This window comes from Canis lupus, chromosome 11 (genome assembly GCF_011100685.1).
Source record: "Canis lupus familiaris isolate Mischka breed German Shepherd chromosome 11, alternate assembly UU_Cfam_GSD_1.0, whole genome shotgun sequence".
Lineage (NCBI taxonomy): Eukaryota > Metazoa > Chordata > Mammalia > Carnivora > Canidae > Canis > Canis lupus.
The window spans coordinates 1,716,613-1,743,365 of NC_049232.1; the positions used below are offsets into that span (position 1 = coordinate 1,716,613).

The following is a 26,753-nucleotide window of genomic DNA, read 5'->3' on the forward strand; positions in this document are numbered from 1 at the left end:
AAAACAGTGTTACAAACTGAATAAAATAAATACATAGAAATAATATATTTTTTAAGATTTTATTTATTTGAGGGAGTCAGCATGAGGGAAGGTGCAAACGGGGGGAGGGGCAGAGGGAGAGGGAGAAGCAGATTCCCCCAACAGCAGGGAGCCCAACTCAGGGCTCGATCCCAGGACCCTGGGATCACAACCAGAGTGGAAGGCAGATGCTTAACTGACTGAGCCTCCCAGGCGCCCCCCTGGGTAAACTATGAGCGAAGCATCATAGTTTAAATGATGCTTCGGTTCTTAGGTGGTCCTTAGCAGCTTTTGGCCTCTGATGAGTAGCTGAAGGGTAATAATAGCACCAGGAGTGCCATTAGTACTAATTTGTACAGAATGTACAATCAGGCTACTCAATTTTTCCTATTTTCTGGAAGAAAAAGGAACCATGGCTTTCAGCTGGGAACTTGAGATGCCAGAAACACAGCCTCTGCAAGATTTTATTCATACTATAATGGTACAAGGAGTTATTTCTAGCAGGATTTTATATATAGTAATTGCTTACATTAGGGGTTTTGTATCTTAGGGATTTTACCACGAGCTGAGATGCTGGCTTCTGTTTTCTTTTAGATTCTTTTGTCTGGGGAAAAACACAAACAAAGCTTCTCATAATATTCTTCTCATGAGCTCAACCCTCTCCTCCACCGTGATATGCCAGAATATATTTATATTTTATTCTGTGATATCCAGTGACTGTTTCAATTTATTGGCATATTTAAACTGAAGACTTCATTTCTTGACTGGTCTTACATGCTTTGTATTGAATTACTTGTTTCCAAATACAATAATGTCAACCAATATAATGAGAAGTCAGTGTGCCTCCTAACTGCAGCTGGCATGTTCGTGCTTCTGCAAAGGAGTCAGTCCATTCTACCCTCTTAGCCCCCTTGCCTTGCTCTTGGTGTGTAGAGGTACCCTAAGTGGAAACAAGCTGAAAGGTATTTCCTTATTTGTTACTTAGTCAAAAAGAGAATACATTGAACAAAGACCAAAAAGAGAATACATTGAACAAAGACCGTGCACTGCAGTCTTTTCCAGAATCATCCTAATGGGTTCCTTATTATATTTCCTGATTACAGTGCCGCTTTTGATACAGTTCTTGGGATAAATGTTGCAGTCAAGAAACTGAGTCGTCCTTTTCAGAATCAGACTCATGCAAAGAGAGCTTACCGTGAACTCGTCCTCTTAAAATGTGTCAATCATAAAAATGTAAGTTATGTCTATGTTTTCCTCTGATAATATGGTCAACAATATGGTAATCTTGTGGGTCTTTGGAAATACCTTGAGTTCAGAACTCAAGTAAACTAGTAATAACAGTAACTATTTAAATGGTTCTATTTTATTGACAAAAATTTTTTAATTTTATTTATTTGAGAGAGAGAGAGAGCATGAGTGAGGTGAGGGGCAGAGGCAGAAGCCGACTCCCCACTCAGCAGGGAGTCCGATGTAGGGCTCCATCCTGGGATCATGACCTGAGTCAAAGGTAGATACTTAACCGCCTGAGCCACCCAGGTGCCCCTTATTGACATAATTCTTAATCAGCATTGGGGGAATTGAAGTCAGCCAGAAGCATCATGGTTCAGTCTAGGTCTGATAGCAATATCAATTAACCCTGCATCATTTGACTTTCACTATTTCTGTTACTATAAAATGGCAATAATATTGACCTAACAAACTGAGAAACACCTAGATAATTTCTTAGAAAAACATTGTTCTACAAAGTGACTTTTTACTTTGTATGATGGAAGTTTCATTTCTAAATAAATGTGAGTAGATGGTGTGGTATTCAAGATAGCTGTACTTGACATCTCCACAGAAATCAAAGCACTGTAAATTTCGAGGAGAAATTGTATGTCTTCAGAAAATGAGGTACTCAGGCACATTGTATGTCCACTACTGGTCTCAGAGCATGATTCTGATAACCTTGCCATGTTATAAAAATCATAAAATGTAATGTCTGGAAGGGGCTTTGGAGATCACCCCTTGTGACCCCTTTTTTTGTTGTGGGGGATGAGTATTCAAGACTACACTCAATTCTACGTGACTCCCTTTGTTTTAGCGTTTATGCTGGATCTTTATGGTACAGGAACATTATGTACAAAACTAAGATAGGTTTATTCTTTTGAGTCTGTGGTTTGAATTTGTTTTTAATTTCTCCAATGCATACTTTATTTTTATACATTAAAATTTTTTTCAGGTTACATGAAACTATGATTATTATTTTTTAAATTCAAATAAAATAAACAAGGCAAAAATCATTGAATCCCTCAGAACCCTACCATTAACGTTTTGGTGAGCATTCTTACACATGTATCATATGTACATGAGCACAATCAGCTATGTTACTGTGAGTCCTGCCTTTTCCCTTAGGAATGTTTCTGGACCTCAAATACATTACATAGTGTACTATTATTAATACACAATAATTTATTTAGCCAGTCACCTGTTACTGGTTTTTAGATTGCTTCCAGTTTTTGCTATTATAACCAATGCTGCAATAAACATCCTTATACATGCATCTTTGCACACCTGTCCAGGTGAACTTCTTAGCCAGAGCATATACTGCACATTTCTAATTTTAATATATGCTGACAAATTGACCTCAAGGAAGACTGTCAATGAAAAGTTAATGAAAGTTTTGCACTTTCATTAAGATTATCTGAGGGAAAAAAAGAATATCAAAGAATGTGTTTTATTTCAGAATCCCCTCAGGACTATGTACATATTATACATTTTTTTGTTGTTGTACTTTACCAACCTGAGAAATGACAAATGATATTTTATTCTTACTTGTGAGGTTAATTTCTTTCCATACTTTTTAAGCCATTTATTGTTAAAGAACTTGTTTCCCATGGCCTTTGGCAATTTTTCTCTTGGGCTGTTTTTCTCTTTCTTATGCATTTATAGAGGATCTTTGTATATTAAAGCTATCAACCCTCACTTCTTTTCCATTTCAACTCATTTAGGTTGCTTTTGCCATACCAAAATTTTTTTTTTTTTTTTTTTTTTTTTGGTTTGTTGGTCTTGGTTTGGGTTTAACACAACACATGTCCTTGGTTTCCTATCATGCTTAGAAAAGGCGGTTCTTCACCAGGATTACATAAATGTTTATCCACATTTTAATATTTTGTGGTTTCGTGGTTTACATTTAAATCTTTGTTCCATTTTGAGTTGATGTGAAGATCAAAGTATGGATTTGGTTTTATTTTGCACTCGGTCAGCCAGCCACCCCAATCCTATCTACTCAATCATTCATCTTTCCCTTGGTCATTTAAAATGATAGAGGACATGTGTGATTCTCAAGCAGTGGGACTCACTGTTTAACTGTTGTGGTACCAGGACCAATGTCTTGTGGTAAAGGTCTTTCTAGAACTCTCTTAAGTAAATACATAATACTGTGAGGGATTCATCTTCATCATTCTAAAAATACAAGCTTCATATTTCAAAAGTTTAGAAATTTGTAGATAGTATTTCAGTTTTCAGAGTTAACATATTGCTTTCATATTTTTTTGCCCGTAATTTCTACTTTTTTATGTTCAGAGCCCGAATGACATTATGTGTTAAAATTCTGTCATAATAAGATACTAGAGACACATAAAATGTGATGTGATTAAAAGCACATCTTATTTCCAGGATAAGAATCCTAATCATTTAACTTTTCTCATATACCATGTAACAGGATGTTTTGGTAAAACTAATAATAAATACTGAGCTCTGCTATGCTTTGTTTTTCAGTTTTAATACATTTTCATGTTAATTTTTATAATTATGTAGAGTTAGAGTTACCTGATGTGCTGAGGTATAATAAACCTTCTCTTTTCAGATAATTAGTTTGTTAAATGTGTTTACACCACAAAAGACTCTAGAAGAATTTCAAGATGTGTAAGTATCGTTTTTACTCAGTAATACACTATGTATCAAAGACTAAATATTTAGAAAAGAAAGTAACTGCTTTTTTTTTTATTTAGGAAATGTAGGTAGCAATATATTTAGCCACTTTTTTCTGTGGAGGAGAAATAGTAAGGAAGATAAATAATAATATTCAACTGTTTGTACCTAGATATTATCATCTCCCTAACAGAGAAAGGATGATTGAAAATAATTCTTCAGAGCAAACAGTGACCATTAATGCTGCCCATTTGCTTTGCTGAAATATGAAATGTTTTTCTCCAGCCTCCTGAAAGCCAGGATTACAGGGTTTGAGGGTTTATAATTATTATTTGAAATCGTTACATCATTAAATGTTATGTGTTTCCAAAATCTGAAACAGAATTATCTTACTAGCAATAAAATATTAATTTATCGTATTGAGGTATAATGCACAACTAATGCTAAACTTACTGGTGTGTTCATTCAACAAATATTTGATTGCCACTCATGTGCTAGGCACTCTCTTGGACTTACTTGAGGGAACAAAACAGGCAAAAATCCCTTTTATTATTAAAAATTGCATGTAGTCATACTCACTTTTAGAGCTCTGAGAGAGAGAAGAAAAATAACCAACAAAAGTCAGGAAATGATGCTCATAAGGACTTAGCACATACTCTGGAAGAAGCAGAACTGGGTTTAGGGAATCAGAAGTGCTGGGACTTGGAAGTCAGGTTGAGATTGTAAGCAGGGTGGTTGGAGAAAGACCTCACTGTATTGGTGACATCTGAAGAAAGCCTTCAAGGAAGTGAGGGGTTAGTCCTATAGATATTTGAGGGAAGGTAGGTTCAAATAAAAGGAACAGGTAGTACAAAGGAGTGGAAGTGGAGCCATACCTGGTGTGCTTTAAGAGCTGCGAGTAGCCAGTGTGGCTGGAGCAAGGGGAGCAGATGAGAGAAGAGGGTGGGCTCAGGGAAGTGATGGGGCCACACACTGCTGGGCCTCTAAGCCATTGGAAAGACTTCCTTTTACTCCAAGGCAAGGCAGAGTGAGCTTCCCTGACTTACATGTTCAAAGAATAGCTTTAGTTTCTGTGTTGGGAACTCACCACAAAGGGTGGTGACACAGAAGCCCAGTTAGGAGGCTGTTGCAGCAACATAGGGGAAAGGTTATGGTGGTTGCATTTAGACCAGAGGGTAATAGGTAAAGGGGAGAGACTGGAGGCTGAAATGTCCTGAAGGGGAAGCTATGGTGGAGGACTGCAGTATGAGGAGGGAGAGGCTAAGGATGACACCTGGTGCTGGCCTGAGCCCCTTGCAGCCTGACAGTGCTCCCACCTGAGCCGAGGAGGGCTAAGGCAGCACAGACTGGAAAGTGAGGTGGAATCAAAGGCTCAGTTTTAGACATGGGCCTCACAGTGCCTCTTGGATACCCAAGTAGGCCTAGGATGTGGGCAGGTGGATACATGAGCCTGGGGTTCAGGAGAGAGGTCTGGGTGCAAGATATGAACTTGAGAGCTGACAGTCAGTGGATGGTATTTAAAGTATTGAGACCAGAGATCAGTAAGACTGGGATAGTCAGAGAAGAGAAGGAGGCCAAGGACCAAGCATCAACACCCCCCAACAGTAAGGTGTTGGGGAGAGGAGCAGGGCACAGTCAGCAAGACTGTAGGACAGGCCTTTGGGTTTAGCAACATACAAGGAAGTGCCCAGGAACCTGGGCGAGGACAGGTTCAGCAGTGTGTGGGGGCACAAGCCCCATCAGAGTGAGATGGAGAAAAAAATGGGAGAAGAATTGGTGATGCCAAGTGTCGATACCTCTTTGGGGAGTTTTGCTTACAAAGAGAGGGAGAATATGGGGCATGGCTGGTGGGGAAAGAAGGTCAAAAGTTTTCTTAACATAAAAAAAGTAGCAGCATGATTTCTATACTAGTGAGTATGATCCAATAGCAAATAAATAAAGATGTATGTGAGATTTTGAATGTTTGAGATTGTTTACTATTACATAAAAATTGTTTTAATTTGAAATGTATCATTTTTTTAAAACTTCTACTAAGTTCCATTACATGTTTAACTTTTTTACAAGACACCTTATAAATATTTAGAGAAAATAAGTTATCTTTTTTTTTAACTTTAGCCAGTGCAATAACTAGGTAGTAAATTATTACTGTTTCATAGAAATATAGTTCAGTAACCATAAAGGAATTTAGGGTGATTTTTATATGTACATGGCTGATCTTTTTTTCTTTCCCAGGTATTTGGTTATGGAGCTAATGGATGCTAACTTATGTCAGGTTATTCACATGGAGTTAGACCATGAAAGAATGTCCTACCTTCTTTACCAGATGCTCTGTGGTATTAAACATCTGCATTCAGCTGGTATAATTCATAGAGTAAGTGCTGACACCATGTCAGTTTTATTTTTAAAATCACAATCATTTTGTTATCGTGATTGTCTAGGTACAAAAGAACTATTTTTTAAAAAGTCATCAGTGTCAAGCATCCAAAAACCTATGGAATCGTGTTAAAGTCCCCAAATACCATTGAGATTAGAAGACATTTGTGGAGCACTTCATTCGCAGGAGCTACTCTGGATGCAGGCTTGAGCTACTCTGTTTGATGCTGTGGAAGAAATCTTATTTTTTTTTAATCTTTAATTTTGAAGTATTGTAAAATTTTAAAGTTATAAGAATGGAACAGAGAACTCCCAAGTATTATTAAGCCAGAATCATCTATTGTTAATACATTTGCCATATTTGAAATACCATTTTTAATGAGGCAGGAATTTAGGTTCGGGATGGGGAAAAGTTAGAGGCTAAGTAGTAAATGATACCGTTGCTTGAGAAATCATACATAAATTATGGGTCAAATATCCATGTCTCATATTGTAAAACTTTGCCACTCCAGCATTCTGGCCCCACTGATGGGAACTTTTAGAATGGCCCTGGGTGGGCGTCTTCACTGGGCTAACCTGGGATTTGATGACAGAGTTGCCATTAAGGTCAGGAAGTAACCATGAAAAACCAGCGGGATACAGTGTAACTCTCTAAGCTGATTTTATTAGTTTTTGTTTCTTTTTTTATTTCTATCACTGTGTAAGCAGAACATCATGATAGAATCTTCTTTAACTACTAGAATGTTGAGCGAGACTCCAGGCAGAGATAATAGAATTTTGTTGGAAACATTCTTGGCGTTCCCTAAGTTATTACCATACTAATTTTGTCGACAGACTATCTTTAGATATTATATTTCCAACATCAAGAAGTTGTCACTTCTCTGAACCAAAATCTGTGTGGGGAGAAAGATAGTGAGACCAGAACAATGAAGCCTATTCATATAGAAAAGAATAGAGAGATTTTCAATGATGCAGTAGATTTGTTAGGTGCCAGGAAAATGTTGGCCACAGTGGCACAGCCCGCCAGTCCGGAGAGAACCAAGCTGCCCTTGCCTCACACCATGAGCCTCAGGTCTGTGACTTCAAAGCCAGTAAGCCTGGGCATCATACCTGGTCCTCCTCCCAGGGCCTGTCTGGGGCCTAACACGCTTGTAAAGCACCCAGCTCCTGACAGTGCTATTTCTGAAAAATACAGCCTTTGCTGCCACCAGGTGTTCAGTTAAAATAATATAAATTCTGTTGACAAATTTGCTTTTAAAATAGTACTACTATTTAAAAAAAATAGTACTATTCATTTTTTTCTTTAGTTTTTATTTAAATCCCAGTTGGTTAACATACAGTGTAATATTAGTTTCAGGCACATAACAGTGATTCAGTACTCCTTAAATCACCAGGTGCTCATCATGCGTGCCCTCCTTACTCCCATCACCTGTTTCCCCCATCCACCTACTTTTCTCCCCTCTGGTTGTCTTTTGGTTTGTCTCGCTCTTTTTTTCTGTTTGCTTACTTGTTTCTTAAATTCTGCACATGAGTGAAATCATACAGCATTTGTCTTTCTCTCACTTCTTTCACCTAGCATAATAGTACCCATTTTTTAAAATTAAAAAAAAAGATTTCCCAATACACCATTCTGTATGTCTGCCTAAAATTTTACAGGCCATTACATAAATTAAGACACTCTTAGCAGCTCTTAAACAGATTTTGCTTTAAATTCACACTTTAGAATAAGTTTCCAGACTTATTATTATTAGGCTTCATTATATTAAGCCTTATTGGTTTTGTAAATGAACACAGTTTGCCTGACTTGTGTCTTTCTTCTCAGGCCCAGAGATGTGTGGGGAAACAATATCCTCCCGTTCCTGGGGACCTATTCAGGGCTGCAGGACACATGCCCATGTTAGGGAATATTCAGTCCCTGGAGTTTGGTCCCACTCCCACTAACCACAATGTCAAAGGGAGTTCAAAGAGGTGTCTGCTTTGCCCAGCACAGTGTTTAGAAACCTGAGAATACCCGAGCAAATGATCCCATGGACCACTTCTCCATCCTGTCCACCACCCCACCAGGCCTTGCCACTGCCCTTCTCACCTTGTACCTGCGCACACATTCATAGGTCTACCAGGCTTTATGTTTGCTCATGAAAGTACCACATGCTCCTTATGGGAAAGGGAGATAGAACAAATAGTGAGAGGCCTGAGTTGGCCCAGCCCACCCACGAGAGATGATGAGTTGCAAGAGCCTTTTAATGAGTTAACGGTTGTCCACGAGCCATTCTAGTCCTTTTTCCTGTATACAACACCATACTCAAGGTGTGCACTTTCAGTTTTGCTTATTAAAATGCTTCTGTATTAAAAGCAAAATTTAATTATTTGAAAAATAAAACACCAATAGTTCCACGACTTTTTATCTTTACAATTCAAAAAACTAAAAGACGGGAAAGTCCCCCAGCTCTCCACTGTTGCCTGGAGGTGGCCAGTGACAGCAATTGGTTGTGTTTCCTCCCAAACTTGACAGTGATGCTCTTTTCTTACTTATGCTAATACCAACATTATCTGTGTATACTTATGTCCTTTCCAATTTATCCTTTTCAAACAAGATCCTCTTGTATGTAATTGTTCTGAAACTCACTAAACAACTTGGTTGGTATGTTCCTTATTTTAATCAAGGATCAAATAGTTCTACAAATATATATTAAAAAAAACAAAGTCCCCATGTCCTCTGAATTTCTCACTCCCCAGAAGCAAACTCATTTCTTTCAGCTGTTATTTTGGTGTTTATCCCCATACCTTGAAATAATATCATACCTTTATTCATTGGCCTTTTTTTCAGTTTCGGGCATAAAGTACCAATTTAGCTCCCTTTCATCAACACAGACCTCCCTACCCCGCCACCTTTCCTGTTCCCTGACCTCCCAGGTATTTACAGCATCATTGGATTTGGACCATGATCCCTAAACGCTCTCTGATGCACACTCCTCTGTTTATACTGTGATTGGATTTCTTTTCCTTTCAGCTTTTTGTCTGTGGAGTTAACAACACCTGTCTTTTATTAGTTTGCATTTTGGCCTTTGTTGTTTTGTTTTTCAAGGAGCGAGCAGTATGTTATATACCCACAGTGCACTCAGCCAGCTCATTTCCTGCCTCTCTGCTGCTTTTTGTCCCTATAGAGCATGTGGGGACTTTCATGCACAACATTGGCATGCCAGGATAGGATTAGACACACAAGACACGTTCTGGAAGAAAGCCTGTGAGGAGGAACCAGGGAGTGGGCTGGAGGGGGTGGAGAGGCAGACAGAAGACAGCTCAGGTCTGACCCCCTGGAAGAGCCACAACTGTGGTACAGCTCTCAGACAACTTTGCCCACCCCAGAGTCCATGGGCCATCTGTCAGGGGAGTCTGCTGTCTCACAGGAATGGGTTTCTGCCCCACACAGTCACTGGCCAAGAGCCACACAGGTCAGGAGAAGCTCCCCGGTTCTCCCCATGGACCTCTCTTCCTGAGGGGAAATTGAGAAGAGGGCAGCCACAGGAGAACACTTTAGCTCCTGTCACTGCAGTTGTTATCTGGGCCCTAGCAGGTGCTCTTTCTCTATGCTCTCAGCCATCACCTCAGCAGGTCTCCATGGCTTGCCTACATGTGACCCTGGTGCCTCAGAATGGGCTTCTGGGTCCATGGATCCACCCAGCAGTCATCTCCTCAACCCTGCAAGTGTATGATTGGAAGGGCTACACTTGGCAGTTGGAGTGACCCCTGCATTGGTTCTTTGGCCTACGAGGTAAAAGGTGTCACGATGGGGAAGGCCAAGTGGAAACATGAAGTTCCTCACAAGATAAATCAAAAGTATTATTGATCTCAGGGGGCAGGAGGGATAGAGATTAGTGCCACCATTGAAATTCCAGGAATGCAAGGACAGCAGTCCATGTCATATCTCAGTTTGACTCCCTAGTCCGGCCCTGGAGGAAACTAGATGATCCTAGAGAATGTGGACTGCCAAGGCATAACCAGCTCGCAGTCCTGGCTGCAGCTGCAGTGGTGGCCACAGTAGAGTTGTTAGATCAGTAAGGCCTCAGGTACAGCGTGAAGCCACTGTGGGGGAAGAACTGGGGAAGTCAAGGCAGCAGACACTTTTCCCCATGTGCAGGGTCCTTCTAGGTCCTGCTTTGGTCAGTGGGTTGTGAGCTGAGAACTGACTGGGTGAGGTGGTACTCTATAGGGAGATGCCTTCAGGCCCCTGCTCCTCTGATCTTTCCCTGCTTTGGTTACAGATGTTTTATGCAGTCTAGTTGTCTGTCCCAGGGACACTGCTCTCTTAGCCATCCCCACACCCTGTGGTCAAGCCCCAAGTTCAAATGTCCTTTGTATGTTAACACGTGTTTCTTGTTTTCCTTGTTTGGAGTGGTTTTCAAGATTTGAAGGGGCAAAACTGTCTTTGCCACCTTGAAGCTCTAAGTCCACTTTGTTCAGGAAAACTGCTGCTGGCTATATGTGGAGGCTGATGAGAGCGCTGTGGAAGTGGGAGAGGCAACCGGATGCCTGTGAAAGGCGTCCAGTTGCCAGCTGCCTCTCCCAAGCCTGCCAGGACTGCCGGCCACATCCTCAAGCAGCTTGATTTGCATTTTGTTACCATAGTTTTCCAGCAGATGGCAGGAAAGTGTGTTGTTCCACCCAAATCTGTGCAAAAGGAGAATCTTCCAAGGGTAGAAGTGGCTGGAGACGGGCACGTTTGCCGGGCATGTTTTCTAGCTCACTCTGCGGTTCATTGAGTGGGCGGTTGGCGAGCTGTTCCACTGACTCTTATCACTGTGGTTGCACTTTATATCAAGGCCGGGCTGGATTTCAGGGGCTGCTAGGTGTCCAAGTAGAGACATTTCAAATTTTTAAAAAATCAGCTTCCTAAAAAGAAAGCACCTGTTGACATCCCAGCCAACAGTGTAAGGCTCTATGTTAGCTTCTCTTACCAGCCCTGGTTGTTGTCATTCTTTTGCTCATTGCCACACGGGAGACTATAGTTCCTTGTCATTTGGACATTTAAAAACTTTTTTTTTTTTTTTCACGAAGTTGAGCATTATTTCGCCTGTTAGCAAGCTGTATTCTAAAATTCCTTTTTTTTTAATTTATTTTTTATTGGTGTTCAATTTACTAACATACAGAATAACCCCCAGTGCCCGTCACCCATTCACTCCCACCCCCCGCCCTCCTCCCCTTCTATCACCCCTAGTTCGTTTCCCAGAGTTAGCAGTCTTTACGTTCTGTCTCCCTTTCTGATATTTCCCACACATTTCTTCTCCCTTCCCTTATATTCCCTTTCACTATTATTTATATTCCCCAAATGAATGAGAACATATAATGTTTGTCCTTCTGCGACTGACTTCACTCAGCTGTATTCTAAAATTCCTATTCTTGCCACAGGCTTGGTTTTAAAAAAAGAAACTAGAAGCAAATTGGTTCTTTGCCTTAGTTGCATGGTTGCCTCCTCAGGGGAAAGGTTTGCTGGTGTGTGTGAGGGGCCGACTAGCAGTTGCAGGTACAGGGTGGGGGTACCCCCTGGGTCTCCCCTACATCAGAACACACATATGAGAAGGTAGTGTTCACGCAGTGTTCTGGGGCCAACGAGGCCAGAGCATCTGCTTGGGAATTGGTGGGGAATTTTCATTGCATTTTTCAAACATATTTATACTGAATCCAGGAAGTTTAGAACATTTAATAGTCATGAAACATAATTTTAGCTGATGTAATTTTTAACTCTCTTGCACACCTGTCTGTACCCAAATGTGCAGGAAAGTGTTAGATGCAGGGCCTGACACCCCACATGGAGTCCTCCCAGGTCCTCCTGTGTGGCATGACTTGTGAAGAGAATAGATGAGCATAGCTTAGAAGGCAGTTTCTGGGGTGAGTTTGCAGGCTGCTGTCCCAGGCAGAAGTCAGATCCCTGTGGCCTGAGGAAGGGTCTGGGGACAGAGAGGGCTTCACCATGAAGGAAGGCCCAGGACTTCCTGTGGGAAGAGACTCTGGAAATTTGTTCATATGTTCAGGGTGTGGGGTAGAGGGGAGTGTGATGTGTGTGTTCACACAGCAAGTATTTCCTGAGCGTCTGCTGTATGCGGCTGGGCTCTGATTACTGAGAGCACAGCCAGAGTCTCCTGTCACAGACCTGGCACTGGCAGGGGGAGATGGGGCTGCCTCACAGGTGGTGTGTGCAGTGGGGTGGGCTTGCTGATCATGGCATTCTTTTTTCTGGGCGAAGAAGGAGCTGTTCAAAGATTGCAGAGTCAGAGAATTGTAGCCCCATGCCATGTAGTATGGCAGCCACAAACCACATAGGGCTGTGGAGACTCAGAATGTGGCTCTAATTGTAAATATACAGTGGATTTCATAGACAGTACCAAAAAAAAGAATGTGAAATATCTCATTAATAATTTCTAGATGTTGCTTAATGTTTTAAAATAATGTTATGGATATATTGGGTTAAATAAGATATACTATTAAAACCTACTTGTTTATATTCATTCTTCTTAAGATGGTTACAAGCAAATGTATGTAAATTATGTGTGTGGCTTGCATTAGATTTCTGTGGGACAGCTGGGAACTGAAGAATGAACAGGTGGGAGGAGGGATAAGTGGGTTCTGTGGCAGCTCCGAGGAAATTTTAAGGAAAGGGATGTCATGAAGTTTCTCACACAGGGATGAGGGCAGCCATCTGACTTCTGCAGGCTGATTTGTATTCATTTTAATTTGAGAGAGTAGGGTTTTCCCAAATCACAGGGTTCATTGCTAACCCTCCTCAGTGTCCCAGGACTCAGGTACCTCCATAGACCCCGGCCTCACAAATCCCCACCAACACAAGCTTGTCTCTTTAGCATGCTCTGGTTTGTTGCACTCATTTAAACCATTTCTGCCCTAGGATTTGAAACCTAGCAACATCGTAGTAAAATCAGACTGCACGCTTAAGATCCTTGACTTTGGCCTGGCCCGGACGGCATGCACCAACTTCATGATGACACCGTACGTGGTGACGCGCTATTACCGGGCACCTGAAGTCATCCTGGGCATGGGCTACAAAGAGAATGGTGAGTGTGGGCAGCACCGGCAGAGGCTGTGGCGCTCCTGTGCGGCTGCAGCTCACCACTAGCCAGGTCCCCTGAGCCAGAGGAAACACCACGTGGGGGCTGTGTTATACGCAGGTTGTCATGGCCCACAGACTCGAAGTCATTCATCTCCCGTCTCCACTGGCAGAAGTCACCCATATCTACAAATATACTTTCAAAACGAATATTTTCTCAAAGTATAATGTATTTAGTATAGAGAAGTATGTGGACCCATACCGCCAGCAGTACCCGGAACCTCCCCAGACCTTCTCCAGGTCTCAAACCCCAAAGGGAGCCATTATCCTAGTTCGTGGGGCCAAAACTTGGTTTTATTTATTTTTGAACTTGGTACAAATGGAATAATACATGTTCTCTTTTGTTTAAGACTGGCTCTTTAACATTAAAACTTACCCTACCGATACCAGAGCCCTTTGTAACTGAGCTCTTGACAAATTTGTCAAAAAGAGCTCAATCACAGTTATTTGCTGAGTCTGAAAGTTTGCACAGGTCATCTGGACTGAGCCATGCTTTAAGATATACGTGCTTTGTAACCAGTGCTCCCAGCCTGACAGACACGGTTCTGTGGCTACGTGTTGGCCCTGTTGGCTCCTCCCACCAGCGCCAAGGAGAGGTACTAAATAGCCCTCTGTCCAGCCATCTGAGGCCTGGGGTTCTGATGGGCCCCAAGGAAGCCTAGATGAGCAAGCCCACCCCTGTGAAGACCTGCCAACATGGCAGTTTAGCAGAGGATTACTTAGGAAGCATTGTGTCCGTATTTCACAAAAGCTCCCATTGACAAGCTGGGTTTGTCTTTGTTGGGAGGGGGTTTGAGAAAGATGCATGGGGGTCTCTGGCTGGTTTTAATCACCTGGTGTTTGGTAGTGGACATCTGGTCTGTCGGGTGCATCATGGCAGAAATGGTCCTCCATAAAGTCCTGTTTCCAGGAAGAGACTGTATCCTTCACAGGGAGAGCCCCCGCAATGGCCACCGGGGTGGGCATGGGGGGAGGGCATGTGGCCTACAGATAGCTTTGTGGGGACAGGCACCTCTTTTTTCTGGGGTTTTGTTTGTCTTTTCAGCCATAAAGTACTGGAATCTTTGACACTAAAGCCCAGATTGCTGCAAGCTGAAGGCCAAAGTAGCAGCCAGCAATCATTCACACTGTGTAAAAAGCTCACCTTTAGCTAGAAATTTTTTTCCATTTTTGTGTGTTTAGTACACTGTTAGAATTCCTTTTCCTCACCTTTGTTTTGTTCATGGCACTTCATAATTTTGTCATTTCATTTTATTTTCAGTTGATATCTGGTCAGTGGGTTGCATCATGGGAGAGCTGGTGAAAGGTTGTGTGATATTCCAAGGCACTGATCGTATCCTTCCCGGGACGCTCCCGGCCATGCTTTCCATAAATGCGAAAGGCAGCAGGAGCTCAAATGGAAAATGTTGTAATTCTAGACTGTGTCCTAAGGGGTTCTTTATTATGTTTGTTAAATTAGTGTCACAAACCAAATGGTTCAGGTTTCTGTTTTCTTTTTCACTTGACTACCTGTAATGACTTTATTAAGGCTTAGAATTAAGTTAAACTGATGATATTCTTAATTTTATTAAAAATAGCTTAGAAATTGATTTACTCTTTGACAAATGTATTCTGATATTTGAATGAAAATACTGCTTATTTAGTTCACTGAGTTAATTTAACAAGGGAAGTTGCTGTCTAAATTTAATAGACCAGTATTGTGTCATTTACTTACTATACCATTTTGTTAGTTATCAGTATGGATTGAAATATCTTCCCCCAAAGTAAGAACTGAAGCGTGCTACATAAGACTGAGGTAAAAGAGACCAAAAGGAAAAGTTTGTGAGGAACAGTATATTAATTTTCTCGCCTGTTGACATTTTATAGAAGTTTTTTAAAGATCCATCTAGAAGGTTCTTTTGTGACACACTTGGGGAAGTCTAAACAAACATGATGCAGAAGATTAACTTATACTGTGGTCAGCAAATCACATCAATGACATAGAGCATAAAGCAAAAGAGACAATAGAACAGTTATAAGAGCTTTCTTTCCTCGTGGTCCTCATATTCTTCCATCTTTAACATTTTTTACTCTGACATATTCCCTTTTTCATTTGTGTTCTAACCACTTACGATTTTCATTAGTCTTTGATTTTGTTTTTTTGTTATCAAAGCCTAAAGTAGTCTCTGTCTGTTGGCAGATTGATGGTTATTTTTAAAGGAACTCAAGCTGTGTAGTCAGTGTTTAAATGTATTTTATTGAAATTATTTTAGTTTTTTATAATTTTATGAGGGTGATTTTCTTGTAGTATAAATTCTTTACAACACAAACATGGAATGAAAAGATTTTGTTCCTATCATTTTATTTGCCTTCCTTGATGTTTTTCATATCACAGATTTTATGTGAAGTTGAATACAGCATTTTATTTGTTCTAATAAATTTCCTAGCAGTTTTCCATAATCTTTGCTTTGATTCGCTTGTTCTAAACTGTAAATAAGGAGGTCTTTCTTTGGAAACAGACTCAGCTTAAAAGGAAGAAGTTGATATATTCTAAAGAGAAATAATTTAGAAATATCTACCTAATGTTCAGTCTCAATTCATAGTCATTTTGTGTCTTTCTTTTTTTTTTGAATTAATTAAGAAATGTTTTCTTCAGAAAGTACAAAAACTGGATACTTTTTGGTGGATTTTTAAGCAATTTAAAATCCTTCCTTACATATTAGCATCTTGCAGTATTGGTAATTGATAGTTTTATATATAAGGCCATCTAATGTCATTCTCAAAATACACACAGAGATTAACATCATTTTGCAAAGGCAATTTTGCCCACTCTTTCAAACAGTAGATTAAAAACTGCTAGGATGGAAAAAGATTCTGGCACCAAGATTGCAGTTCTCTGAGATTTGCTTCAGATGCATGACCTGGGATAGAGGGGGACCTCCTGTGGCCACAATAGCCCAGCAGAGGGAGGGAGCTGCAGCCAGCCCTCCTCCAGCACATGGGGCGCCATGCAACAACCTTCGTGAGTCGGGGCCTCCCCAAGCCTTGCTCCTGCTCAGTATAACCAGAGGCCCATAGCCACCAAGGGACAATAATGCATGCACACAGCCGGAAGACCAGCCAGCCTTGTTGGGTTTGACTTTTCCTTTCCCACCTGCCCTGAGTCAGTCTACAGAAATGACCCTTTATCGTGAACACACTAGACATTGAGCGCCTACCCACTTCTAGGCTCCCATCTGACTCAGGTTCGAAGAGGTCATGGCAGCTGCTGCATGGAAGTCCGGTCGACTGTCCCAGCAAGAATAGAAGCAGGAGATGAGGGACTGTTTTGGATAACCCAGGGGAAGGGAGGGTGGCGAGAAGGGCTGGAGGGCTGCAGGAGTCTGCTACAGCTGCACGCAGGAAATGAGGGAGTGAGACAGGAGAACATGCTAGTTACTCCAGAGGCCAGAACCCATCTCGTGAGCCTGTTCAGTGAAGCAGGAGAACATGCGTTACTCCAGAGGCCAGAACCCATCTTGAGAGCCTGTTCTCGTCCTGTGTTCCTTCACAGTGATGTGACTGTTTTTCTGAGACAGACCTCAATCAGATTTTCTTTTTTAACTTTTGAAAACTGCTTTTTAAACATTGCTATTTCCATGATTTCTTTTTCCTACATCCTTTTGTATAATTGTTTACAGTCTCAGAATTCCTTTCCAGTTCATGATGCCAGTTATTATGCCAAGCCCCACCTCTGGAAAATAGGCCACGCTTGTATTCTCACATTTTATGAACAAGTCAGATGAAGAGCCAGGGAAGACTGGGGGCCTGGCACCTGCTGTGCGGCAAGTGTGGTGGAGTCTGAAACCCAGGGCATGTATTTTGAAAGGAAGTCAGATGCGCTCTGGGTCCTGCAATGACAATCAGAGAATGACCTGCAAAGTTGTCCATCTAAGTGCAGCTCCAGGGTGGCTCACGGCCCTGTTGGAGAGGACAAGGCTTGGGCTCCAAGAGCCCCAAGCCCCAGCTCATGCACTGCACCGGGCCTTTGCTTCTCCAGGCGTGAACCCAGGACTCTACTCTGTCTACTTCAGGGAGCTTTCAAATTTAAGACACCTTGGTGTGAAAATTGATTTTGGTTTGCCTAAGTCATCTTTACCTAATTTCACCTTTAATCACTTCTGTCACAGGTAGTCTTTAGTAATAAGAATAACTATGTTGATCTAGAAGGGCATGGCATACATCCCTCGAGGTGTTGGTCTAATAAACTGTGATCAGAGTTTAGAAAGGTGCAGAGGTTTTAAAAGTAGTCTCAGAAACCCACACTGTATTTCAATATTATTTCAGAATACCTGTGCTGCCCCAGTGGGGTAGCCTCGTTAATCACCTGTTGGCAGGTAGAAAGAGGATTTTAGCGTTTCTGTGAATGATGCTACTCTGTGTAATGCAACCGTAAGGTCCTTCAGTTATATTTTCCTCAAGAGACTTCTTAGATATTGATCAGTGGAATAAAGTCATTGAGCAGCTGGGAACGCCGTCTGCGAATTTTATGAAGAAACTCCAGCCAACCGTGAGGAATTATGTAGAAAACAGACCGAAATACCCTGGAATCAAATTTGAAGAGCTCTTCCCAGATTGGATATTCCCATCAGAATCCGAACGAGACAAAATTAAAAGTAAGATGCCCTTCATTTTCCCTCATACCTGTTTCTGCAGCCTGACACCCCTGGACGTGGGGAGATAAAATAGTGGAAGCCCTCAAATTGAGTGAGGTACAGGTGAGCCTGAAGGCTTCTAGACCTAAAAGTTCTGTCCTCAACAGAATGGCCTCATGGAAACCTTTGGTCAAAACAAAAAGGTTCACGTCAGTCTGAAAAACTCATGTTAATTATAGCAATTGGAATTCACACAGTTTTCAGGTCCATGGAACACTTGAATTAAGATTCTAGCCCATAATTGATTAAAAAAAAAAAAGTGGGTGCCTCAGTGGCTCAGTGGTTGACCATCTGCCTTTGGTCAGGTTGTGATCCTGGGATCAAGTCCCAGATTGGCCTCCCCACAGGGAGCCTGCTTCTCCCTCTACCTACTTCTTTGCCTCTTTCTCTGTGTCTTTCATGAATAAATAAATAAAATCTTTAAAAAAAAAAAAAAAAAAAGCTGCTTCTCCCTTTCTCCTGTGCCCGTCACCAAAAACATGATTTAAAAGAATAAATTTCTCTCCACATCAGGGTAAACTGCCTCGGTCAGAAAAGCTCTGTCTCTCCTTTGCCTACCCATGTGAACTTTAATTGCCTAAACCTATGTGAGCCTTACATTTGACTAAGTTACTGAGCTTGTTGGTTTTTTTCTAGCAACTAACCTCTAGATTTTTTTTTAAGTGTCTGTTTCCAACATTATATATAGCTGTGGTCATAGCGGAGGTATCTGTAAAGTATTCTATGGTGTGCAAATGTGAGATTGTTTTATGGCTTAAAAAGCCTGTTCTAATTTTGTTTTGATGGGCCATCAAGAGAAAAGCCTTGCTCATGCTCTGTGCCTGCACTCCAGGCAGCGCCATCCTTATCTCAGCTCCCCTGCCTGCCCTGGTGGCAGCATTCCCCGGGCACCATGTCAGCCTCTGGCTGGCCTGTGTCCACCTGGTACCCTTTTCCCAGGCCCTGCCACTCCTCCCCTCCCAGTTCCAGAGGCAAGAAACCTGAGTTGGAAGACCAGATTTGTAGTGAAAGTGCCTCCTTGGCTTATTCTTAAAGAAAAAGCCTCAGCTGATCCAGAACCTATCAAAAATGTCAAGTTTTAATACATCTTTGTTCTATCTGTACTGTCACATTTTCTCTGTGATTTTCTATGTTTCAGCATTAATTTATTAATTAATCTGATATTTGTTTTCATCCTAGCGAGTCAAGCCAGAGATTTGTTGTCAAAAATGTTAGTGATAGATCCTGACAAGCGGATCTCTGTAGATGAAGCTTTACGTCACCCTTACATTACTGTTTGGTATGACCCTGCTGAAGCTGAAGCGGTAAGCATCTGTTTCGGAAAGACTCGTGTGTAAAGGCAGGGAGTCCGCTTCCTTGGATCTTCTGTCGTTCCAGAATGGCCTCAGTAAGGATAGCAAGTTCTAGATTTCAGAGGACTCCCGAATACAAAGAGGCCAGGGGTTGTCCAAGACCTGGCCTGCTTCTGGGACCTTTGCTCTGGGGCTGTCGCTCAGTGTACTTTAGGGGTGGACATGCTTCTGCTGTGGTGATAGCATTGTCTTCCTTTATGCAGATGCTGATGTATGAGTGTAATAACACGGTTTACTAAGCCTCCATCGTGTACCTGGCAAGGTGCCATGTGCTTTGCCTATAACACCTTGGTTAAGCCACCCCCTCAGAGAGGCTTAAGAAACTTGCTGAAAAGCACAAGTTTATTTATCCTTTCCCAGAGGCACTTGCTGGGCGAGTTCCACTTCCGAGCTCAGTGTTCAGGCGCATTTTCCCTTAGCAGCACCAGCATGGGTGATCTCTGGCTGTAAGCGAGATAACTGGCATAGGGGTGGGCTCATTTTAGGGCTGGCCTGTAGATTTTTTTTTTTTTTTTTTAGTTTTTTTTTTTTTTTTTTTGGCCTGTAGATTTAACCACCACAGAAACATAACGTTTCATATGAAAGTCCCATTTATAATAAGCATGTGATTTTTAAGGAAATTTTTGGGATGGCCCAATGTGAGCTGCGGATTGGGTACAGGGGCTCTAACATGAACTGTAAACCTGAGCTGGCATGTCCTTATCCAGGACTGGTCTCTAGGAAGTGGCTCAAATTACTGATTTTATAGTTACATTTGGACAGATGCCTTTAGGGTGTCTTGAGGTCATGTTATAATTAAGAGGACCATAATAGCTCCATTTTGGGGGGGGCTAATTTCCCTCTAATTATTTTGATTCTGAAAATGATGTAATATCACACTTATAAAGAAATCTTTAAAAAGCTACATATGAAATGAAAGCCACATGATACATAGATTAGACTCTCCCTGGTGATTTTAGTGTCTTCATGCCTCGTTATGGTTTTAACTGTTGACTTCATATGTAATTTAATTTTCAGCCACCACCTCAGATTTACGATGCCCAGTTGGAAGAAAGAGAGCATGCAATTGAAGAGTGGAAAGGTAAAGAACAGAGCTGATTTTGCCACTCGCTTGCGGCACTTTACTCTCAGCAGTAGCCTTCCTAGGGTAGGAGCTAGGGACCATGCAGCCCCTCTCAGCCCATCTCTTCACAATCCCTAGCACAGAAGAAACTTGCAGATAACAATTAGTGAGGAGCAGGTATGGATTGCATATTGTTTGCTTCTGAAGACTGTAAGATAAACCAAACAACCCACAATAAACTAAACCCATAATCAGGAGGTCAAATAACAATTTTCCATTAAGAAGCAGAATCAGTAGTAGTTGAGAACCATGGTCAGTGCAGGTCAAAGGTGGCAATGTGCCCTGCCCAAGCAGATAATGTTTCCTTGCTCCGGGGCGTCCAGAGTGCCATGACCTGCATGAACACATGCTCAGCAGGCCGACACACACAGGCACAGCCTGTGGCCAACGGTTGGCTCATAGGCCTCCAGAAATGTTTGCAGTGTTCTCATCTTGATTCACAAAGGCCAAAATTTTAAGAACCCCTAATGCTTCCTTAGTATGTTGTTAGCTTTTCTCACAAATCAGAATCAAGGAAATGGAGGTTGAAGCCAAGAAATGACTGAGGAACTTGGATTAATTTCTGGCCAGTCTGGAGGGGCTTCTCACCCATAGATAGATATCAGTTCCTTTTGGAGAATCCCAAGTAACAATGGAGAGAAACATGTGCAAACAGTGTGAAAGCATCCAGTACTCTGAAATGCTCTGTGAGAGCCCTTTTGCTGGTCTCCAGCCCCTTATAAAACCCCCTGTGGGTTCAGAACTGCCTACGTTTTTGGCTGCCCTAACAGTTGAGTTAAAGACGTGGGTGTTTTGGTTTTTGTAGGTGATACTATTGAGTTAACCAGATGATATTATTGAATTAACTGTATACCATAATTAAAAATAAGGCATCACAGTGCCCTTGGAGTGGTTCTGATTGATTAGAAAGCAGGGTTCAGAGACACAAAGAAACTGATGAAGCCTTTTAACTTGCATTTCCATTTGAAGAACTGATTTATAAAGAAGTGCTGGATTGGGAAGAAAGAAGCAAGAATGGTGTTGTGAAAGATCAGCCTTCAGGTTAGTGATTGCTTTAATAGTTTGATCTTAGCACCCCCTCAACCCCATTTCCAAACTGGTAGCAGTGCGCTAAATGCTGGCTTGACCAGCACTGGGCCTGAAAGCTCCCCGAGGTAGATGGTCTTCCTGTCTCAGTGTGTCGTGGTAGCAGCAGCTAACGGGTTACTGATGTAACAGGCACTAAACTGTGTTATAGACATCCCTGCTCTGCACTTGTCCCTGCTGCTGTCAGCTCAGTTTACAGATGAGGGAGCTGATTTAAAATGTTACCAATTTGTGTGACCCTCTTTGTACCACCACACACACACACACACACACACACACACACACACATACACACAGTGATTAAAGAAAATTAGCATGAATCTAAGCAAAATGGAATTTGGTTTTCTTTTGAGAAAATCATTCATGTGATTCTCCTGTATTTGTACTTGGTCTGCCTGGGAATCTGTTCACACCGTGTGACTGTTAGAGACCTAACACATGTGTCAGTAGGATCCCACCTGCTTCCTAAGTGAACTCCTTTGAGTTGTATTTATCTTCTCACTTCACATCCTCTGCCACCCCCCACCTCCACCCCCACAGGAGCACACGCACACAGAAGTGCAGATTGCACCGTGTACTCATTCTTGAATTTTATATTCAGCATGACATATGTGTCAAGCATCTAGAGATTATGTAACTTTAGCACAGATTTAGGTGCTGTGGTTAATCAGGCACAAATTTAAGAATGCAAGCACTGGCCTCCAAGAGCTCGACTGTTTTATTTTTGCTCAAACCAGCCTAAAATATGGACAGTCGGTAATGGCATGGTTTTGTGTACTTCAGAAATCAAAACATCAGTATTGGAAAAAAAAAAAAAAAAAAAAAAAAAAACATCAGTATTGGGGATGTAGAAAACAAAAATAAAATGAACAAGAGGCCACTAAATTTTTTCCTTTTTTTTTTGTTTGTATACAGTCTTTAACAGTTTTTTTTTTAATTTAAATTCAGTTAGCCAACATATAGTACATCATTAGTTTCAGATGTAGAGTTAATAATTCATCAGTTGCATACAACACCCAGTGCTTCATCACATCACGTGCCCTCCTTAATGTGTATCACCCAGTTACCCCATCCCCTCACCCACTTCCCCTCCAGCAACCCTCAGTTTTGTTTCCTAGAGTTAAGAGCCTCTTATGGTTTGTCTCCCTCTCTGATTTCTTTCCACTCCATTTATATTACAAAAGAATTCTTCAAAGGTTCCTGTTTTTTCCCTTGGACAAAGTGTTGATGATTATAGCTGAAATGTCTGATGACCGTTGAACCCTATTTGGGCTTCAGCCTTTTGTGACACCTATATTTGTAGGATAGATGCAGCAATTTTCTATTAATATCTTTTTTAAAGAAGCATATTTTTCAAACATTATACACATGCACAGATGTGATGTTTAGCCACTAGGAAGAAAAGGAGAATGTTGTAGGGACAGACAAGAAATTTTTGGAATACTGGACCCAAAGAGAGACTCCAGAAAAAGTTGGGCACGTGTAGCAGGCTCATGGGTTGTTAGTACGAGCAGTTAGGCTGGGGGGCCACAGAAGCATGGAGCTGAGAAAGGCCTCATGTCTCACTGCCCGAACCTGCAGCAGTGTCGTGCCTCAGATTTTATTATATTTGGTTTTCTTAGCACAGATGCAGCAGTAAGTAGCAATGCCACTCCTTCCCGGTCATCATCCATCAACGACATCTCATCCATGTCCACGGAGCAGACGCTGGCCTCAGACACAGACAGCAGCCTTGATGCCTCGACGGGACCCCTCGAAGGCTGCCGATGATAAGTCACAAGTAACAAGCTCGTCAACAGTGAAGGAGCTCTCGCTTCCATGGGCCTGAAATGCTTGGGGGTTGATGGAACCAAACAGAAAACTCCATGTTCTGCATGTAAGAAACACGATGCCTTGCCCCTACTCAGTTCTAATAGGATTGCCTGCCTAGATTCTACAACGAAGCAGATTATGTCTGGAGAAAACACGTGCAAGCCACACTCTTAGAGATTTTGTTCAAGGTCATTTCAGGTGAGCAATTAGAATAGACAATTTTTTTTTTAAGTTGTGCGGTCATAGTGACAATTTCTCATCCTCATAACTGTTGGGACTTACATGCATGTGACCACATGTGCTTGCTCAGACTTGCCATCTAGCACTTTGGAAATCAGTATTTAAATGCCAAATAATCTTCCAGGTAGTGCTGCTTCTAGAATGATCTCTTAATCCTCTCAAGTAATTTGGTGTCTGTCCAGAAAAAATAGATTTATGTGTTAATTGGCCACCATCATATTATCACGTCTTACCTTTTATGATACAATTTATTCTATCTTTTGTATTTCAGAAGGAATATAATTAAATCTATTTAATAAAAAAATACAACTTTTTTTTAAATTTTCATGTTTTGGGCTGAGAATTATCACTGCTGAAATCTAGACATTTATATGGACACTTTGTTTCCTCTAAATTGTCTGAATTTGGGATGAGTGTACATTCATCTTTATTGCATGATAAAATTTTAAGTTTTGTGCTGCCTAAGACAGATATACCTTTAAAATCCTAATCTACCCTCACTCATTTTTCCTGGTCTTCTGGACTTATTAATTTAAAATCCCACCTAAAACTTCGCCTTCTTGATCAGGCACCTAACACTTCATGTCAACAACACAATGGCAGATTCTCAAGTCCATTAGCGGTGAGAGTAGAATTTGACAAGACGGTCACTGAAGCTGACTGCGGTGACTTCCTGAGCGCTTGCTTTCCCCAAGCCTGGTCAGGGTCATTCCCTCATTCCTGGGGAGGTGCACCATCTCCCAGGACAGCGTTTCCAATTTCCAACCTAATGTTCTTATTTGGCTTTTCTTTCTTTGCTGAAAGAAGCCACATAACCCCATCCATCCACCCCCAACCTCCCCACACTTGGATCTGTTCGAGGAAGCGAAGTGATTCCAAACGCCTGTGTGGTGGTGGTGGTGGTTTTTTCCACTTCGTGGAGCATCCCCTTTTCCTAAGGGAAACCCATGAATTTTCTGGGAAACCTCCTCATGGGGTTTTTTTGGAGGAAGTGCCCTCAAGAGTGGTGATTAACCATTGAGTACTTTCTGATTTAAAACTGCTCACCTGAAATTGATGCTTTCAGACTTTCTGATGTGGAAATTATTCAGAGTTCACTAAGCTACTGAGTACTGAAGTGTCACTGCAGAAATGGAGTTACAATGATCACATTTTTTTGGTTACCTGTGCTCCTAATGCTTGCCCCATGAGCTTATTCTGTTAAAAATTCATATCTTGTGTTTTACTGTTTTTGGAAGCTATTGGGTCAGCATTCTATAGGAATGTGTTCTGAGGAGGAACTTTGATAAGAAATTTTATTATAAATATTATCAAAAAGATATGATTCTCTCGCACCAGTTGTATCTTATTGGTGGGTCTGATCACTGGAAACTGGAACCCTTGATGAACAAAATTATTATTGAAGGTAATAGTTTTATATTGTGAGGTTTAGACACATTCAGGTACAAGATGGAAATTCTGACTTGGATTAAAGGAGAAATACCTATTATGATATGGCTCAGGATGGTTTTGGCTTTGGAGGCCTGATGGTATAGTGAAGAAAGTTATCATTATCTATATATAAACATCTTAAAATGGCCTTTTCTCTAATACATATTCTTTAAAAAGACTTCACTAAATCTATCTTTAAATAGAAAAAGAGAGAGGAGAATTTTTTAAATGTATGAACTGCCCTTGGCTTCTGTGAACGCGGCCTGGGGATGCTGAGGGCTTGTGAAGCTCCTGTATCCATCCAAGGTCTGGATCCTGAGAGGAGCTTGGGTGCCTCTGCAGACTGGCTTTTTACTCAGTTATCATTCCTCCTGCATATTCTTGGATGGAGCTTGTCTGGGCGTGGGTGGGCTTCCTGCCATGCCCACCACCCATCAGACAGCAGGAGTGCACCAGGGTGGGACAGGCCACTGGCCGCAGAGAGCAGAGCTCCCATAGAAATACCTCAGCCCCCATCATGGTCCTCCGTCCTGAGCCAAAATGTGCCAGGGTCCTGGTGCATTGCAGACAGTTTCAAACTGCTGTCTATGGATGAATGCTGATGTTGGGAAAAGAACTAAAACGTGCTCAACTTTTTCATCTTTTCTATTTTATTTTTGTAATTTATATTGTACACAACCCTGGAAGTAACTATTTTGGACACATATTTTTATAAACCAGGTAATTTATTATTAGCCTGGAATTGGGACTAGGTTTATTTTATTTGTTGGCTTAGTTTTCAGTCAAAAAGGAAACGACTGCCTCCCCTATGTCAGGTCTTGACCTCAGGTGCAGGTTTCAGAGAGCAGAGAGGGTCTATCAGAGCAGGAGAACATTGTGGAAACACGGACTGCTCAGTGCTGATCAGTCGTGGTCGCAGAAATGGAAGTGGGGCTCTGTTCTTCTCTTGGGGACATGAAACTCAGAGCCTCCATGCTGGAAGGAGAAAACCCTTGGCAGGGCCCCCTGCTGACACCCAGAGTCCCTGGTTGAACCTCTGGATGGGATAATCCAGCAGTTTAATCCAGATTCAATACTGTGTAAGTCATGGTGACCATGTATGAGTCTGTCTGGTTGATTTCTAATGTCCTCCTCTGGTGTTTCATGCTGGTAGTAAATACAGGTGTGACCTTCAGATTGCAGATCTCAAAAGTAACATTGCCTAATGTTTTATAATAAAATATATTATGTGTGTTTTGATTAGTGAAAATAATACAGATACATTTTAAAAGAGAAGTATATAGCATGTCCAGTTCTTGTGTGTTTCTAAGTGACACTTGGCTATATTTCTACATCACCATCTCTGATTACAGACTTAACGTGAACACGGGTGGATGTTGGAGTGTCGTCATTTCCTTCCAATATTAGCAAATATTTTTAATCAAAAGGCAAAACGTTTCTTTTTCGTCTGTTGCTAAAAATGTCCTGCAAATTTCTGAATCTCAAGTTTTCAAAAATATGCAAGTATACTAATCAGATATTCCCGAGTATTGGTATAAGTGTTTTTCTCACAAGGTGTGGCCAGGAGGATCCACCGAGGGGTCTTTCCTTGTCTTACTTAGAATCCTTAATGGTGC

The 26,753-nt window shown here is 41.5% G+C and overlaps 1 protein-coding gene across 5 annotated transcripts in view; it reads left to right on the forward strand.

Moving 5' to 3' along the window:
- MAPK9 (mitogen-activated protein kinase 9) overlaps positions 1-26,415 on the forward strand; it is a 51,602-nt gene extending 25,187 nt beyond the window's left edge. For 2 of the 5 annotated variants that reach the window (XM_038551718.1, XM_038551719.1), the window contains exons 3-13: positions 1,122-1,251; positions 3,866-3,924; positions 4,103-4,239; positions 6,163-6,301; positions 13,202-13,367; positions 14,682-14,753; positions 17,872-18,054; positions 19,273-19,397; positions 20,463-20,526; positions 21,538-21,609; positions 23,282-26,415. In XM_038551718.1, the coding sequence (XP_038407646.1) occupies positions 4,202-4,239; positions 6,163-6,301; positions 13,202-13,367; positions 14,682-14,753; positions 17,872-18,054; positions 19,273-19,397; positions 20,463-20,526; positions 21,538-21,609; positions 23,282-23,424 (1,002 nt within the window). In that variant the 5' untranslated portion in view covers positions 1,122-1,251; positions 3,866-3,924; positions 4,103-4,201 and the 3' untranslated portion in view covers positions 23,425-26,415. Of the gene's footprint in view, positions 1-1,121; positions 1,252-3,865; positions 3,925-4,102; positions 4,240-6,162; positions 6,302-13,201; positions 13,368-14,267; positions 14,340-14,681; positions 14,754-17,871; positions 18,055-19,272; positions 19,398-20,462; positions 20,527-21,537; positions 21,610-23,276 lie in introns of all 5 variants that reach the window. The other 3 variants (XM_038551716.1, XM_038551717.1, XM_038551715.1) reach the window with 3 other exon arrangements.
- Positions 26,416-26,753: the final 338 nt, after the last annotated feature.